Below are 19,627 nucleotides of genomic sequence, written 5' to 3'. Positions count from 1 at the left end.
ACCTCTGAGCAGAGGTACACTAACCACATTATATTATACTGTACATGTCTGGTACCATGGACCTCTGAGCAGAGGTACACTAACCACATTATATTATACTGTACATGTCTGGTACCATGGACCTCTGAGCAGAGAGGTACACTAACCACATTATATTATACTGTACATGTCTGGTACCATGGACCTCTGAGCAGAGAGGTACACTAACCACATTATATGATACTGTACATGTCTGGTACCATGGACCTCTGAGCAGAGAGGTACACTAACCACATTATATGATACTGTACATGTCTGGTACCATGGACCTCTGAGCAGAGAGGTACACTAACCACATTATATTATACTGTACATGTCTGGTACCATGGACCTCTGAGCAGAGGTACACTAACCACATTATATTATACTGTACATGTCTGGTACCATGGACCTCTGAGCAGAGGTACACTAACCACATTATATTATACTGTACATGTCTGGTACCATGGACCTCTGAGCAGAGAGGTACACTAACCACATTATATGATACTGTACATGTCTGGTACCATGGACCTCTGAGCAGAGAGGTACACTAACCACATTATATTATACTGTACATGTCTGGTACCATGGACCTCTGAGCAGAGAGGTACACTAACCACATTATATTATACTGTACATGTCTGGTACCATGGACCTCTGAGCAGAGGTACACTAACCACATTATATGATACTGTACATGTCTGGTACCATGGACCTCTGAGCAGAGGTACACTAACCACATTATATGATACTGTACATGTCTGGTACCATGGACCTCTGAGCAGAGAGAGGTACACTAACCACATTATATTATACTGTACATGTCTGGTACCATGGACCTCTGAGCAGAGGTACACTAACCACATTATATGATACTGTACATGTCTGGTACCATGGACCTCTGAGCAGAGAGAGGGCACTACAGGCATTATCATCTCTCATCTACATATTCTAACTTTTTGTGTTTTTTCGTAAATTAACGCCCTACTTGATCATTCTACACAGCGTCACACAAAAGCATCAAAAGTGGCGGATCTGCAAGCTCTTTTGCTGTTTTTGAATTTGAATCCTGAAAAGAGTTTTAAATTTGTACATAATGAGGTTTCCACCCGCCAGAGACAATATATGCTGTAGATCAGTTGTCCTCAAACCTTCTTTACGTAACCTGGGGGTCCCACTTTAGGGACCACTGCTGTAGATGGATTCAGGATCGGCTGTAAACACTAAACCATATGCAGCTGCTGTCCTCAAACGTTACAACAGCCTTTGTGAATTTCCTGCTTTTGGGAAATGACACACACCGCCAGCCGAACAATTGTTAATTAACTAGCTATAGCCAGCATATACAGTACCCACAATATGCTGCTGCTGTTGTTTTAGATTGTCTTTTGTTTTGACGTATGCACTGGCAGGAGGTGTCTCCTCCTGTCAACAGAATGCTGAAATCGTCTCTATAGTATCGACTCTATATACCGTTGAATAACAAAAGTTAGAATATGGAGATGAGGTTTCTGCCTAACAATACATACATACATACGTACGTACATGCATTATGCACACAGACGTATAGATGTATGTGCAATACTACTAGTATGTATTAACATAGGCTACGTGTGTAAACCAGGCACCAGTTTTCATTGTCTGCCTTTGTCTACATTTGGCTTTCAAGAGGAGCAAAGTACAAGAACTCTCACAAAGTACACTCTCTCGCACACACGCGCATGCGCATGCACACACACACACACACACACACACACACACACACACACACACACACACACACACACACACACACACACACACACACACACACACACACACACACACACACACACACACACACACACACACACACACACGTCACACACACACACACACATTGAGGCCATATGGACAATGCCGTGGCCCATGGTATTTATTACACCAGGTTGTGTGCAGATGAATGACAATCTTTTAACGACCCACTTGGGGGTGGCGGTGTCCTTGTTGTCTCGTTTTGCATTCAGCCAATGCAGAATGGCAGATTGTAATTACCATTAAATGATATGCTTCTCTCTAGGGTGCAGAGTCTCTGTTGGAGAGGGACGGGGACTTCCTGGTCCGGGACTCAAGCTCCGCCCCCGGGGACTACGTCCTGAGCTGCTATTGGAGGGATGAGCCCATGCACTTCAAGATCATCCGCGTGGTCTTACGGCCCAAGAAGGTGTGTGTGTGTGAAACAGCCTTTCTTTTCATGTTAAGGAAAGGACCCGCAAAGTATTATGTATTTGGCCACAGGACGCGCCCATCCAAAAATATTTTGTGCCAGGGAAGCCCATACAAGATTTGTGTTGTTAAAATGTTTCAAATGTATACATTTTTCCACAACGGTACAGTGCTGAGTTCGTCGACTTTTTTCGCTGACAAAAAATAAATAAAAACTAAGCTCTGATGATTAAAACTAAGACTAAATATACTGACAATTCCGTCAACAAAGGCCCACCAAAATATTATTGTTTTCTCGACAAAATCAACAGTACATTTAGTAGACTAAAATCTTATGATATTTAGTTGACTAAAACTAAAACATTTCAGATGACTAAAACGAAATAAAAAAATTATGTCAAAATCAACACTGCAAAAGTGCCTTGGTCTCTTCCTTTTTTGGCACTCAAAGAGCACCTTGTTGTGATTTTACTTATCCAGCCAAACAGATGGGCTCCTTTCTCTCTTTTTTCTACATTAATAATTTTGTCAAGATGTTTTTAAAATAGTAGCTCACAGCAAGCTCACAATGCGAGGCGTTTGCGAATTAAATACATTTTTTGTTGTTCGGATATTTTCAAAGAAGCAGATGTATAATATGAGGATTTGTCTGATCCTCTTGAAGGACCTGGTCATTTTCTTGGCTAAGAAATATCTTTTGAGCTAAGGATACAATTAGTAAAATATTCAGGTTGGGGTCAGGGTTAGGAGGATTATTTATTTATACTTTATTTGGGAGGGACATTGCATAATATATTATGAACACCACACATACAATGCCGTGTAAATGCACCGGATTTAGCATTTAGCAAGAATGCTAGTTTAATCCGTGGTCCCCATACATCAAACAATTTGTCGATTAGCTATACCTAGCCCTATGGGTTAGATATAATAGGGTTAAGGTTTAAGGTTAATATTGATTAAAAGTGCAATGAATGATTAAAAGTGCAAAATAAAGCCACGTGGGTAGTAATATGTGTGTGTGTGTGTGTGTGTGTGTGTGTGTGTGTGTGTGTGTGTGTGTGTGTGTGTGTGTGTGTGTGTGTGTGTGTGTGTGTGGGTGCACCACAGGGCTACTCCCGGGAGCTGTTCCAGTTCGAGGAAGACCGCTTCGACAACGTTCCCGCTCTGATCCGCTTCTGTGTGGGCGGGCGTCGGCCCATCTCCCACCTGTCGGGGGCGGTGGTCTTCCACCCCATCACGCGGACCCTCCCCCTGCGTGTCATCAGCGAGCGCCAGTCGGCGGCACACAGCCGCAACGGAGGAGGAGGAGGAGGAGGGGCGGCGGCGGGGGGTCAGCGCCACCAGTCGGAGCGCAGCAAGAGGTTCAGCTTAAGCTCGGCACACTGTGATAGGCTGGAGCTGCCCAATCAACTACTCAGGTGGGTGGATTGATTGATTGATTGAATACTTTGTTAACAGTTTGCAAAAAGTTCAGTACATATACGTTATACAATAATGCTAAAAGGATAACACAAAAAGCTGTGAGGGCTTGTTTCCATTGTGGTCCTGTGTTCATTAAGACACATAAAGACATGCAATACTATCTACTCGAAATCATCAATACTAGGAACAATATTTACAGAAATACATTATTTTGGCAAGCTAGAGGACTTGTCTAGGTCCAGTTGAAAGAGCGGGTGCTATTTTCATCCCCATGTTTGTGCCAAATCTGGGGGGGGGGGGGGGGGGGTGAGATCAGTGGAGCTCCATCTGGTGTTGTGCCCGTTTACCAAGCTTTTAAAGTAGGTTGTATGGCGATTTACTGTAGGTTTACTAGGTTTAGCCATTTAACCGTTGGTTATGATATTTTTGTATCCCCTGGGATGCCTATCTACATATCTTATATGCACATATCTATCTATACACACATTCTATTTGTATTGTGGCAGGTGTGGCAGTCAGCCTGCGAACCTGGAGAACCTGGGACGAAGGCCCTCGATGCAGTCTGCACAGTCGGACAGCAACCTACCCAAAGGTAGGTATTATTATATTTCACAGCCTACCCACAGGCACAGTACTACACATTCACAGCAGTACAATACTGATTGTTGGGCACAGTGGCACAGTTCGATTCCTGCTGGGGGCACTGGGGGCACGTTCTCTCTTCCGTGTCATCAGTGCCCATACCCAAGGTGGGGTTTGTATGTTCTCCCTATGTCTCCTAGGGTAGGTACCCTCACAAAAAACATGCAGTAATCCTGGTCTCTAAACTGCCTCCCCCGGCCACCCGGGGTGGCTAATGGAGAGGAAAGGAACTGGTTGGAATAACGTGTTCCTTCCACACGCTACGTCCAACTGGGGAACTCCCCCCTGTCAGGTGAAAAGCAGCAGCTTGGACTCCTCATGCATTGAAGGAAGCATGAGGTCAGTCCGTTGCTCTCGCCAGGTTGGCAGAGGGAGTGTAGAGCCCAGGATTACATTAGATAATTGACACTGGGTGATAAAATGGGTTACAAAACCGTGGGATAATTTTTTTTAAATAATAATAAAATAAAACAATATACTGATTGTTAATTGAACCCCCGGAGAGTGTAATTTTGCACACACGTTTTTCAGTTTAGTGCTTATTTTTTATTTTATTGCTTTATTTATTTTATTTTATCAGATATGATAATGATGATGTGGTAATTTTAGTTTATTTTTTGTTGTGCATTTTCAGAACTTGGATGGAACTAATAGGGTAGACTTTAAATACTCATATATCAGAAACTGTTACTTTTCAGGATTCAAATTCAAAAGCAGCAAAGGTAGCAGATCTACAAGCTTGAAACATGTCACTTCGCACCACGTTTAGAGCTTGTGGATCTGCTACTTTTGATGCTTGTGTGTGTGTAAAAAACATGGCATTGCCATATTTGCCATTACATTTATTTGGGGACCCAGTTGCAATTTCCTCACGGCTCCCCAGTGGGCCCCAGCCCACAGGTTGAGAACCACTGCTCTATGGGTAATCTCACAGCAGATCAGAGGAAACGACTGACACACCCTTGGTGTGAATCATTTGCATAAACTGTGGACGTGTGTCCTAATCTTGAACCGTCGTGTTATTTATTTACGGCTCCATTTACTGGTTTTGCCCCTCCCTCTCTCTCTGCAGGCGTTCCTCAGAACAACCAATCGGAGAGGGCCGGCCCCGCCCCCATCTCCCCGGTGTTCCGCACCGGCAGCGAACCCTTGCTAAGCCCCCGCCCACGACACGCAACACGCCCCACCCCTCCAGGTAACATGCACACACGTGAGCACACTGTACAGATGATGAAATAAGAGATAGGATCACAGAGATACAATAAAACTGGCACATCCGCTGGATGGCAGGTGCAGGTGCAGGACCAACAGTGGGATAGGCAATATAAGAAATAGAACGTTTCGAGACACACACACACCCACACACACACACACACACACACACACACACACACTGACAGAAGAAGTCAATACTGGGCTGGGGGGGCAGAGCGCACGATCTGGCCCCCTGAACTGATCCCCCCTCTTCCCCACTGTACGACAACGATGCATTATGGTGCGATATAATAACTGAACTGAACATCGCTTTAAAACAAACACATCCCAGCAACTGTGGGTCTGCAGTTTTCTCTCACACAGATTCAAACCATTCAGCACCACAGTGCACAGACCCACTTCAACTAATGAACTAAAATGTTTATAAGAATTGGCACAGCAGCCAAACAGTTCCAAGTACAAGCACTACTATTTAAGGGCATGATATATGCAGGCTAAGTGAACTTCAATTTCATAACAACTCATACTTGCAGGCAGTGACAGTAACAGTATTGTACTGTAGCCTATCTGGTAATGTTTTTTGGCAGTTGCTGTTGTTGATGATTTTACCAGCGTGAGCCAGCATGAGACTTATACAATGAACTACTCGCCTAATGCCGCTGAGGTTCCATGTTTAACGTACTTCCAAAGTGTGTACATTGTTTAGGTCAGAGATGCATGGTTTTTGTTGCCGTTAAGTATTTTTAATCAAACAGCAACGCCGATTAGTGCCGATTCACACACGTTTCCTCTGTCTCCTACTGCACCTTGTTGCATATTTGAAACATCTCATCAACACTCAAGCGACGTTATATTTCAATATGTCCGTGACCAGACAGTGGTACCAGTGCGTACCATGGAGAGTGGATTGACATTCAAGGGACCCTAAAGGGTACCGACGTCCCAAATACAGAAAAGGTAACCGAGGGTTCCGAAAGGGGCTAATTTAGACTATATAGTGCTTGCCGGCATCATAACTTGTCATCCAGCTTGGCTAACCAAAACGGACTTCCTCTTCCTCTTCAAAATAAGAGCCAGTTGTAATGATTAGTCAACAACACTAGTTTTATTTTCTTAGTCTACTTACAGGACGTAGATAGACATTTTGTAGCATCCTGAGATAATGCTTTGAATGGGCCCACTGCCTGCTGCTGTACCAAGAGGCAGGGCTTTCAAAGTAAGATCTGTGACTTTGTCATAGGAGCAGGTGCGTAGGCAAGTGCACATCACTAATAGAAATACGCTCTGCTCGGTACAAGAGTATTTATTGAAGGAGGCAACATTTGGGTCACTGATGACCTAGCCTGGGGTCCACCTATGCTTTCTATGGCATAGGCAGCTTCCGGCAGGATCCGCCGGGAGAATCTAGACATGAGACTAATTCATTAGAGCGACAGAGACAGAGAGGAGTGTGTGTGTGTGTGTGTACGGGTGTGCGTGTGTGCGTCAATTTAACAAAGGTGCAGACGATCAGAAATCAGCAGACTGATCGACGTTTGCGCTACTCTATGCCGAATTGAAGTGGACTCGGTCCCAGACTTTCTTTTCTCTCCCTTGAAATAAAAACGTCTGGGTTTCCGAGGCTACTGATGACCTTCTTCAGGCCTGATGTCTGAAGGTCATCAATAAATATTATCTTGTATCGACCAGATCGACAGTAGCCTCGGAAACCCAGACGTTTTATTTCCTGGGAGAAAGATCGACAGTGACGGTGACGTTATAGCAAAATGACTGCCGTGTGAATATAGTGAATGCTGCTAATTGTCCCAAAAGTGACTGCAGCGTCTTTTTCTGCTATTTGTTTTGAAAAGCTCCATACCCCAGCCAACATGTATACAGTATACAGTATAATGTTGCTCTGTTTAACAAAATGCTATAGCCCCTCCACATACTTTCCCCATTTTTGTCTTAAAATGTTTTTATTATGTTTTGTCATGCCAATGAAGCTAATGTGTTTTTTAATTGAATTGCTTGTTGCTGAAGGAGGTGGGGTGACTCTACGAGGGTCTGATGGACAGCTGCACTCCAGAGCCCCCCCCAAGCCCCTCAGGGTCTCCGCCGTGTTCCCTCACACCACGCCTCGTCCTCCAGTTGACCCCGCCTCCTTCTACGATGAGCTGGTCGTGCAGGTAATCAATCAAAACATTCTCACTGCATTTAAAGCTGTTGGTTCTCAAAGTGAAGCGGTCCTTGAAGGGGTTCCAAGGGGTCCCCGGCTAATTAACAGATTCTTAGAGCAGTAGTTCTCAAAGTGGGGTGGGGGATTGGGGGTCTCCAGCTAAAACAGTTAATGCAGCATCACAATCATTTTAACCACTTTATCCATAGTTGCTATTGAAAAATAGCAGATCTACAAGCTCACAAGTGCAGCACGAAGCATCCACTGTTTTTGAAGATTTTTGAACAAATATTGAAAAATGTTTGGAAACTTTTGAAACAGATGGGGGTCCGTGGCCAAATACAATATCAATTTGGGGGTCCTTGACTTGAAAATGTTTGAGGACCACTGCCATAGAGGCTGCAATAATTAGCCAATTTAGTCATTGACTAAACAGTATTTTATGATATAATGTTGTTGTTGTTGTTGTTGTTGTTGTTGTCCAGCTCCCAGAGTCTCGTCAGAAGAGTCACGTGGACCGCCTGCGGGCCGAGGAGAAGTGGCAAAGCCGCGCGCGGCTCACAGAGACCTCCTTCAGCTTCCTGGAGTCCCAGAAGGCCGCGGGGCAGGGGGCGGAGTCAGCAGAGACTCAACGGGACGAGGACGAGGACTGGCACTTTGAGCGTCCACACGTACGTACAGCAGGGGTTCAGGGACCCCCTAGGGGCCCTCAGAGTTACTACAGGGAGGCCACCAAACCCTTGTGTGATTGGAACTTTTTACCAGGTGCTTGGACAGAGTTGGACTACATGTTCACCTACCTCTACTAGCGACCGTAGTAGACACTTTTTCATGATTGGCTGCGTCTAAGTCAATGGGAGACCTACCCATAAAACCCATAGTCTGAACAGCATTTTATTATTAGTAGTATTATTTTATATGAATTAACCACTTGAACCAGGCTCCAGACTTCCCAAAACAAACTGGTCAGGCTCCTACTTGACCTAGCCCCCCGAACCCACCTCACCCCTGCCCACTTCGACAGGCTGGAATGGCTTAGGGTCGATGACAGAGTACAGCATCTTGCAATGGGTCTGGTCCACAAGATTCGATACACCACCAAGATACCCATGTACCTGTCTAGATACTTCCTTAATGTTAACGAAGTCCACACCCACAACACCAGAGGGAGTGCAACGAACCATGTACAACCCAGATTCGGCACAAACAAGGGACTAAATTCTTTTCGCTCCTATGCCACCAAAATGTGGAACGCCCTACCAACTGTCATTAAGACATGCAAATCCCTTGACTCTTTTAAAACCGCTCTCAAAGGGCACCTACGGACGGCTGCAATTCGAAACTGGCCCCTGTAAAATCGGAATCCCTCAAACACGAACGCAAGGACAACACAAGAGACGGTCGCGGCCACACAGCCAACTCAAGGTATGGCCACTGAGCCGACTTGGGGACCCAACGCAAGGACAACACAAGAGACGGTCACGGCCACACAGCCAACTCAAGGTACGGCCACGGAGCCGACTTGGGGACCCAACGCAGCTCCTCCAAGGAAAACAAACAAATTAACGGAGCTGAGCGTGAATCCCCCCCACCGCCCACCCCTTTTTTCCCCCTCACTGTATATGTTTCTTTTCCCTTTTTACCTCCTTTATGATGAATTCCTGTTCTGTCTATATCAGGGTCTATTTGTACGTCTCTAAATGTTTTGATGATTTGAACATGGTGGACCCTATTGGAAACAAGTGTAATGCTTAATTGGGTCGTCCACTCACAGTTAACAGCCTTTGTATTGAGTTTGTGCTTGAAATGTACTGTAATTCTGCAAACTGTTAATAAATTCTTCAATCAATCAATCAATCAATCAACCCTAGCATTCCTATTCTGAGGGTAACGTTGACCGAAAGTAGCAGATCTACAAGCTGTTGATGCTTGTGTGACGCTGTAGTGTGATCGAGTAGGGCGTTCATTTACGAAATAACACAAGAAATGAAAATATGGAGATAAGAGGTTTCTGCCCAACAGCAACGATACGTTAGCCAGATCAGTGCATAGAAAGAGAGAGCAGCAGAAGAGCAGTTTTGCTAATATAATAACCTGTTGTCCTAATGTCCTCCCAGGTGGAGTGTGTGTCATGTTTCCAGTTGGACCAGTTCGAGTCTGTCCTCCTGCCGGAGAACAACAGACCTCTGGAGCCCACCGTCCTGCTGGCTCTCAAAGAGCTGTTCAACCGCCATGATGCCCCCACCACCGCTCTGCACATGCTCAGTGTGGACTGCCAGGTAACAGTACACTAACTGTTAGTGTAATAGCGTAAAGAAATACTGTATATATATACATCTTTTATGTGTTGATGTCTGTGGCGTCCCTATAGGTAGCACGCATTGTTGGGGTAACGGATGAGCAGAAGTGCATCATGGGAGTTGAAACCGGGATGGAGCTAGTTACTCTGCCACACGGACAGCAGCTACGACAGGACCTTCTGGAGAGGTACGCTAGACCAGGGCTCTGCAACCTTTTTGAAATGAAGTGCCACGTTTTATTTTCTAGATTGTCAGTGTGACATGTTCAACATAAATTTTAATGGCATCACATTAACATTTCCAAAATATTTTGATTGTCCACGAATATTTCCCTTTCTTTTTAAATATGTATAATGATCATTAGACTCAATAACCCCCTATCTCCCAGACTCCGTCCCCAGTCAGAGTTCAGCGTTTTAATGAATGTAGAATTGTGTGCAGGATGTAATGTACATACAAATGTGAGGGACTACATGTTTTAGATAGTTTTTTATAACTAAAACTCTTCTCTCTTGAATCTCACACTTATGCCAGTGTGCCAAAGATCACCCTCCTTTGTGCCAGGTTGCTTTCCCCTGCGCTAGACTACACTCAAAGTTTATTTATGAAGCACATTTAAAACGACAGAAGTGTTATACAGGCCAACAGAAGAAAACACAACACAATAAAGTACAACAAGCAGGGTCAAGGTCCTGGGCTGCTGGTATATCTGAGCTGTGCTCAAAGGCCAGAGAGAAGAAGTATGTCTTCAATTATTATTTTATAGACTGAGCAGCTCTAATGTGAAAAGGCGGAAAAAAAATGTAACTGATCCTAACTTAATTAGGACTAGGAGCAAGGAGACATTTTACGTTTGCTTTAATCCCTGAAAATGCCATGTTTCGTCATGTGGCGCAGACATCATGTGATAGCGCTTGGCGTGGCTGTGGACATACTGGGCTGTACAGGCACCGTGGGCCAGCGGTCGGCAGTCCTCCATAAGGTCATCTCCCTGGCCCACGCTCTGAAGGACATAGCCCACGACCTCTACTCCTTCTCTGCAGTCATGAAGGCCCTGGAGATGCCTCAGGTACTGTACTGGATGAACACGCTCCTCAACAGTAGTCTCTCAAACGTTTTCATGTCCCATCTGTAAAGGTTGTGTGCCAGGGACCCCCAGAAGAGAAGATGTATGTACAAAATGAAAATGAAACATTTTCAAGGTTTTCACAAAGAGCAGATGTACAAGCTCGCTGCATGGCATGAAGTGGCCCGCTGTGAGCTTGTAGATCTATTTTTGAATAGCCAACCTATAAATGGATAGTTTATAGGTCAATAGATGTCCATAGATGGATGGTTAAAATGATTGTGATGCTACTATATATTAAGTAATTTAGCTAGGGACCCAGCTGTCAGTGTTTTAAATAAAAGAAACACTGAGGAGCAAAGCTGTGTGCAGACTTTTATCGTTAATTTACGAAAAAACACAAAGTTAGAATATGGAGATAAGGTTTCTGCCCGACAGCGACGATATGCTAAAATATTTTCTATATATGTATATACTTTAACCACTTTAAACCTAGCTATTTTGGGCATTATTGTTATTTATTTTCCCCCCCACAGATTTTCTAAAATAGGTGATCGCCATGTGTTGTGGGTTTAATGTGTGAAAACCACTGATTACTGTTCCATGTCAGATGATTTATCAGGTTTAATTGTTGGTATAAAGTGTGTGTGTGTGTGTGTGTGTGTGTGTGTGTGTGTGTGTGTGTGTGTGTGTGTGTGTGTGTGTGTGTGTGTGTGTGTGTGCTCAGGTAGTACGGTTGGAGAAGACATGGCGAGCGTTGCGTAGGAACCACACAGACAGTGCAGTGATGTTTGAGAAGACCCTCAAGCCCTTCATGAATGCCCTGAACGACGGAGATGGTGAGAGTCACAAGAAATGTTAGTCCAAGTCCTATATTATGCCATTTGTGAAACAGCATGAAAGGAGCCCACACACACTACCACTATGTTTCAATAAGCATGATATACAGGTATATATATTTTTTTCATTTTATTTCAACCTTTATTTAGTTTTCGGAGAACAAACAGAGGGTTGGGACCCTCTTTTTCAGCGGTGCCGAGATAACAACAAAAACACAACAACAATATACAATGTAAAAAAAATGGGGGGGAGGAGGGGAGATAAAGGAACATTTCATCACATAATGTATGAACATTAAAACAGGTACAATTGAGATTGACCAAAGTTGATATGTCCAATGTCCAATGTATTTTAAAAACAAAAAATTAGACGCCAAAGGATTTTCTGGAAGATTGAACATGTTCTGGTTTGACCACTTCAAATACTCTACGAGCTTACAGCGTGTTGTAACCTTGTAGATTGCCTATGCTTGTGCACGGAATTCAAATGACTGAAATCAGTCGTGGTGACTGAGAACTTGAATCCATGTGAGAGTCAAATACAGTCCGGATAAGAAGGGAGAGAAAGAGATAAAATCCATCATGCTCGACAGTGGCACACAGGAAAGACAAAAGGTTGCGTCCGAAACCACATACGGTACTAACGTATACTTCCGACATACTAACATGTAATTTTGGTGTACTAAATAGTATGTTAGTATGTGATTTCGGACAAGGGCCACCGTCCGAAATCACATAGTAAACATACTATTTTTAGTTATGTCCGGAGTGAAACCATACTGCTTAAAAATAGCATACTGTGTACTCAACTCAACTCAAACTGTAGGTATTTATAGCACATTTAACCAGTGCTGAACAAAAACAACAAGTTAAAAACAAGCAAACCGAGCAGAAGAAAATGATTAAAGGAAAGCAAACAAGTTAAATCGATCACAGCAAGGGTATACACATGGTCAAGCAGCATTAAAGGGCAGGGAGAAAGAAAATGGGGCTTTAATTAAGATTTAAAAGCCTCAAAGGACTGAGCAGACTGAATGTGAAGAGGCAGGGTGTTCCACAATCTGGCGCCGGTCACCGCCAAGGCTCACTGTATGTAGTACACTACGTTAGTATGTGGTATGTGGTTTGGGACTCAACCAGTGAGAGAATACACCAGAGGTCTGACGTCTGACTAAAACAACCACAGCCAGAAAGCAATTTCATATACTTGCATACTTCTATAATTATACTCGTGTGTCAAAGTTATTTGACACAAGTATGTTAAAAAACAAAATGACTCCCTCCCTCAACGCCTTGGTTCCTAGGTGATTGGATTGGAGATCAGATGGAGATAAAAGTCATAAAGTCGACGTGTGAATTGCGACTAAATAATATCTCATAAGTTATAACATAATCTGGACATGATTAAAGCATGCAATATATCTTTTTATGTTCTGCCTGGAATTTGAATTAAACCAATATTGCTACTTTGGAGCTACAATACTTTGCGCTGTCGTGATTACAAAACTTTGTAAAAGTTGACGATGAATTGTCATACAAATAATTGCAATAAACAATTGAATTGTTTTTTATTTAACATTGGAACATATTCATATATTTTTAATTTCTGTTAAAGGCCTAATCTTCAGTATAACGGAAAGAATATGAAAGCAGCAGTATTATGTTTATGTGACTGTGCCATAAAAAATACAATTGTCACTAAACTCAATGAATAATCGTGATGAATAATTGTGAATAAATAATGGTATTAACCCATTAAGACCTGAGGCAGAAATAATTAAAATAACTGTCAGTTTTCTGAAAAACCTACGTTTCTCTGTCCGTGGTTCTCAAAATGTTTCATGTCAAGAACCCCCAGAATGATATGTATTTGGCCACAGACCACCATCTGAAAATATTATGTTCCAGGGACCCCCCAGAAGAATTAAAGAATATATTTATATTCAAAGATTTGCACACATTTTCAAGATTTTTCAAAAAGCTTGAAAGATCTACAAGCTCATTGTGCAGCACTCTGTGCCACGCTATTCTAGTTTGTAGAACTCCTATTTTTAAATAGCTAAAGTTTAAAATAATGGTTAAATGTGGTTAAAAGCTACATAAATGCGTTCCAGGTCTTAATGGTATTAAGCAGTGATGATATTGTGTTCAGACTCTGTGGTCCAGGGTCCGGTGGCCGTGCCCCATTTGGTGCCTCTGCTGAAGGTGATGGAGGGAGAGGATCCCATCGAGAACAGCGACAGAGGTTGTCAGCTGCTCTACGATGTTCTACAGGCGGCACGCAACGCCGCCACGCACGCTCCCGACTACCAGCAACACGCACAGGCTCTGCTCACAGGTGCACACACACACACAACCACACACACACCAGTGGCTCCCAAACGTTTTTGCTCAAGACCCCAAAGAGAAATGTGATGTCTTCCTGGGACCAAAACTAGTGAAAATAGCAGATCTACAAAGTGACAACATGTGAGCTTTTTTCGTGTCAACGACAACCCAAAATGTATTGTAATGTATTTGGCTGCAAAGTAGGCAAAGATTTGAGTTAAAAAAGTTTGCTTAGAGAAAAATATATATATTGAAAGATTTGCACACATTTTCAAGCAGATCTACAAGCTGCACGAAGTGACACGAAAAAGTTTGAGAAGCTCTGAGATAAACAGCCCGTCTCTCTCCGTTGTTCTCCACCAGGAGCGTGGGAGCCCAACCCAGAGCTACTGGAGGCCTTCCGCACGGAGTTCGCCCTGCGTCTGTTCTGGGGCCAGGCCGGAGCCGAGGCCGAGAGGGAGGAACGATACGACAAGTTCGACAAGATCCTCAGCGTCCTCTCGGACAAACTGGAACCTTATGGAGGCTCTCTAATCACATAACACCCCAGCATCCGTATTGTGGCATCGAGCAGCTCACAACGCGTCGCGGCACGTTGTGAGCGATATGGTCGACTCCGGTGAACCATATGGGATTTAAGTGGTTAAAAACACCCAACCAGCGGCAGCACCACCTGTGATCTGGACCTGATCCTCTCAGGGCACGGATGAAATTTAAGATTTTACACCAAGCTGCAAACTTAATCTGAAACACTTTGTTTTTTAACCTTGATGCACAGCAACCAGACTGGAGCAAGCTGTGTGAAAGTCATTGTTGATGCTCTCCACGCAACAAGATGAACACTTATTTTTTATGGATTCCGTTTCTCATCAAGGCCAAATAAACAAAACATAGTTGTGCTTTGGTGTGATGCCACAGCCGCTTGACTGTCTAAACGGAAGTACCAGAATTTGGCAGTAGCACCGCCCAAGGAAATGACTTGTCGTTGGCGCTTTACAAAATCCGTTTACGTTCTCCATGAATGAAACAAGTGTTTTGATTGACGAAAAAGATTGTTTGACCTGTGAGTCACCTGTAAGTCGGTTATTTATAGTACAGTATCTGTGAACATCATAACACTGGCTAGAATCTGGATGTCGTACATTATTACCTGTTACCAGGTGTAAGTGGTTGTTTACCTTCTGTAATATACAGGGTTATCACACATTTTTAACATTGAATTTCCATAACCTTTCCAAAGTGTTTTACCTCATTTCCATTCCAGGCCTATAGCAATCATCTGTTGCAATAACGAGGTTCTTACTTGGTGCTATCAATGCACCAAGACAGACTCGAGTGAAGTTGCCACGTGACTAAAAGAACAGATCTACAAGCTACAGTAGCAGCATATCAAGGTGCACCGTATTGTTAGCTTGTAGATCTATTCTTTTTGTCACGTGACGTCCTGTATACATTAGGCCACATGTATTTCACGTAATGCTAGAAATGTTTTGGGATAATTATGTTTTTTTATGAACAAAATCAATTGCCGAAAACTATGTAAATGATATCCAAACATTCCAAAATATTCAATTCCAAACCTTTTCCAGGCCTCCAGTTCTTTGAATTTCATGACCGTGCAAGACAGTCACATCACAGAGTAGAGGACAGCATGAACAAGACACAGTCACATCACAGAGTAGAGACAAGACACAGTCACATCACAGAGTAGAGGACAAGACAGTCACATCACAGAGTAGAGGACAGCGTGAACAAGACCCAGTCACATCACAGAGTAGACAAGACACAGTCACACCACAGAGTAGAGACAAGACACAGTCACATCACAGAGTAGACAAGACCCAGTCACACCACAGAGTAGAGACAAGACACAGTCACACCACAGAGTAGAGACAAGACACAGTCACACCACAGAGTAGAGACAAGACACAGTCACACCACAGAGTAGAGGACAAGACACAGTCACACCACAGAGTAGAGGACAAGACACAGTCACATCACAGAGTAGAGACAAGACACAGTCACACCACAGAGTAGAGGACAAGACACAGTCACACCACAGAGTAGAGGACAAGACACAGTCACACCACAGAGTAGAGGACAAGACACAGTCACATCACAGAGTAGAGACAAGACAGTCACATCAGAGTAGAGACAAGACAGTCACATCACAGAGTAGAGACAAGACAGTCACATCACAGAGTAGAGACAAGACCCAGTCACATCACAGAGTAGAGACAAGACAGTCACATCAGAGTAGAGACAAGACAGTCACATCACAGAGTAGAGACAAGACAGTCACATCAGAGTAGAGACAAGACAGTCACATCACAGAGTAGAGACAAGACACAGTCACATCACAGAGTAGAGACAAGACAGTCACACCACAGAGTAGAGGACAAGACACAGTCACATCACAGAGTAGAGACAAGACAGTCACATCAGAGTAGAGACAAGACAGTCACATCACAGAGTAGAGACAAGACACAGTCACATCACAGCGTAGAGGACAAGACACAGTCACATCACAGAGTAGAGGACAAGACACAGTCACATCACAGAGTAGGGACAAGACAGTCACATCACAGAGTAGAGGACAATACAGTCACATCACAGAGTAGAGGACAAGACACAGTCACATCACAGAGTAGAGGACAAGACACAGTCACATCACAGAGTAGAGGACAAGACAGTCACATCACAGAGTAGAGACAAGACAGTCACATCACAGAGTAGAGGACAAGACACAGTCACATCACAGAGTAGAGGACAAGACAGTCACACCACAGAGTAGAGGACAAGACACAGTCACATCACAGAGTAGAGACAAGACAGTCACATCAGAGTAGAGACAAGACAGTCACATCACAGAGTAGAGACAAGACACAGTCACATCACAGCGTAGAGGACAAGACACAGTCACATCACAGAGTAGAGGACAAGACACAGTCACATCACAGAGTAGGGACAAGACAGTCACATCACAGAGTAGAGGACAATACAGTCACATCACAGAGTAGAGGACAAGACACAGTCACATCACAGAGTAGAGGACAAGACACAGTCACATCACAGAGTAGAGGACAAGACACAGTCACATCACAGAGTAGAGGACAAGACAGTCACATCACAGAGTAGAGACAAGACACAGTCACATCACAGAGTAGAGGACAAGACACAGTCACATCACAGAGTAGAGGACAAGACAGTCACATCACAGAGTAGAGGACAAGACAGTCACATCACAGAGTAGAGACAAGACAGTCACATCAGAGTAGAGACAAGACAGTCACATCACAGAGTAGAGACAAGACACAGTCACATCAGAGTAGAGGACAAGACACAGTCACATCACAGAGTAGAGGACAAGACACAGTCACATCACAGAGTAGAGGACAAGACACAGTCACATCACAGAGTAGAGGACAAGACAGTCACATCACAGAGTAGAGGACAAGACACAGTCACATCACAGAGTAGAGGACAAGACAGTCACATCACAGAGTAGAGGACAAGACAGTCACATCACAGAGTAAAGACAAGACAGTCACATCACAGAGTAGAGGACAAGACACAGTCACACCACAGAGTAGAGACAAGACAGTCACATCACAGAGTAGAGGACAAGACACAGTCACATCAGAGTAGAGACAAGACACAGTCACATCACAGAGTAGAGACAAGACAGTCACATCAGAGTAGAGACAAGACACAGTCACATCACAGAGTAGAGACAAGACAGTCACATCACAGAGTAGAGACAAGACACAGTCACATCACAGAGTAGAGGACAAGACACAGTCACATCACAGAGTAGAGACAAGACACAGTCACATCACAGAGTAGAGGACAAGACACAGTCACATCACAGAGTAGAGACAAGACACAGTCACATCACAGAGTAGAGGACAAGACACAGTCACATCACAGAGTAGAGGACAAGACAGTCACATCACAGAGTAGAGACAAGACACAGTCACATCAGAGTAGAGGACAAGACACAGTCACATCACAGAGTAGAGGACAAGACACAGTCACATCACAGAGTAGAGGACAAGACACAGTCACATCACAGAGTAGAGACAAGACACAGTCACATCACAGAGTAGAGGACAAGACACAGTCACATCACAGAGTAGAGGACAAGACACAGTCACATCACAGAGTAGAGGACAAGACACAGTCACATCACAGAGTAGAGGACAAGACAGTCACATCACAGAGTAGAGGACAAGACACAGTCACACCACAGAGTAGAGACAAGACAGTCACATCACAGAGTAGAGGACAAGACACAGTCACATCAGAGTAGAGACAAGACACAGTCACATCACAGAGTAGAGACAAGACACAGTCACATCAGAGTAGAGACAAGACACAGTCACATCACAGAGTAGAGACAAGACACAGTCACATCACAGAGTAGAGGACAAGACACAGTCACATCACAGAGTAGAGACAAGACACAGTCACATCACAGAGTAGAGACAAGACACAGTCACATCACAGAGTAGAGGACAAGACACAGTCACATCACAGAGTAGAGACAAGACACAGTCACATCACAGAGTAGAGGACAAGACAGTCACATCACAGAGTAGAGACAAGACAGTCACATCACAGAGTAGAGGACAAGACACAGTCACATCACAGAGTAGAGGACAAGACACACGTCACATCACAGAGTAGAGGGCAGCGTGAACGCCTGCATCTACAGTCCGGGGTTGATGGGATTATCAGATGATAGATTGTATACCCAGACAGAGGGAACAAGGAGGTGACAAGGAATGACAGTGATTCAAGATGCTGTGGCGTGTTGAATTATGTTTGGAACAAAGTGGGTCTTGAGCAATTCAGATCTGCCCGTCACACAGTGCCTTTCATCTGCTTTAATTAAAGGGATAATGTGTTTGTTATTATCATTGTTAGATGTTGCATAGAGTCTCTGTCGGGTGGAAGCCTCATGTCTATGTCCAAATCTGTTACTTTTCAGGATACAAATTCAAAGTAGCTAAGGTAGCAGATCCACAAGCTCGAAACGTGTCGCTTCACGGCATGTTTGTAGATCTGTAGTAGGCCAGGGCATTAATTTACGAAAAAAAACACAAAGTGGAGATTGTCACATTGTCACCTATCCTGTTTGTGATTTTCATGGACAGGATCTCGAGGCGAAGTCGTGGCAAAGTGTATACGGCTCGGTGAGCTAATGGTTGCTTCACTGCTTTTTGCAGATATTGTGGTCCTGATGGCACCATTGGTCCAATACCTTCAGCTCTCACTGGACGGTTCACAGTCGAGTGAGCTGGGTAGTCCAAGTATAGTTCAAGTAGGGAATGAGACATTACCCCAGGTGAAGGAGTTTAAGTATCTCTGCTTCTCTGGGTCTTGTTCACAAGTGAGGGGAGGACGGGGAAGGAGATCAGCCGGA

General features: G+C 44.0%; 1 protein-coding gene across 3 annotated transcripts in view; it reads left to right on the top strand.

The window, feature by feature from the left end:
• The window catches only part of sh2d3a (SH2 domain containing 3A), a 29,735-nt gene extending 13,977 nt beyond the window's left edge, over positions 1-15,758 (top strand). For 2 of the 3 annotated variants that reach the window (XM_079498507.1, XM_079498508.1), the window contains 12 exons: positions 2,081-2,224; positions 3,337-3,647; positions 4,158-4,243; positions 5,366-5,488; positions 7,531-7,676; positions 8,152-8,337; positions 9,784-9,945; positions 10,038-10,153; positions 10,864-11,035; positions 11,760-11,889; positions 14,024-14,209; positions 14,563-15,758. In XM_079498507.1, coding sequence (XP_079354633.1) covers positions 2,081-2,224; positions 3,337-3,647; positions 4,158-4,243; positions 5,366-5,488; positions 7,531-7,676; positions 8,152-8,337; positions 9,784-9,945; positions 10,038-10,153; positions 10,864-11,035; positions 11,760-11,889; positions 14,024-14,209; positions 14,563-14,741 — 1,941 coding nt within the window. In that variant the 3' untranslated portion in view covers positions 14,742-15,758. The remainder of the gene's footprint in view (positions 1-2,080; positions 2,225-3,336; positions 3,648-4,157; positions 4,244-5,365; positions 5,489-7,530; positions 7,677-8,151; positions 8,338-9,783; positions 9,946-10,037; positions 10,154-10,863; positions 11,036-11,759; positions 11,890-14,023; positions 14,210-14,562) is intronic. The other variant, XM_079498509.1, reaches the window with a different exon arrangement.
• The last annotated feature ends 3,869 nt before the right edge of the window (positions 15,759-19,627 follow it).

The sequence above is a fragment of the Electrona antarctica genome, assembly GCF_951216825.1.
Source record: "Electrona antarctica genome assembly, chromosome: 4".
NCBI classification, from domain to species: Eukaryota; Metazoa; Chordata; class Actinopteri; order Myctophiformes; family Myctophidae; genus Electrona; species Electrona antarctica.
The sequence above is the reverse complement of the archived record's forward strand: the minus strand, read 5'-3'. Positions and strand labels throughout refer to the sequence as shown.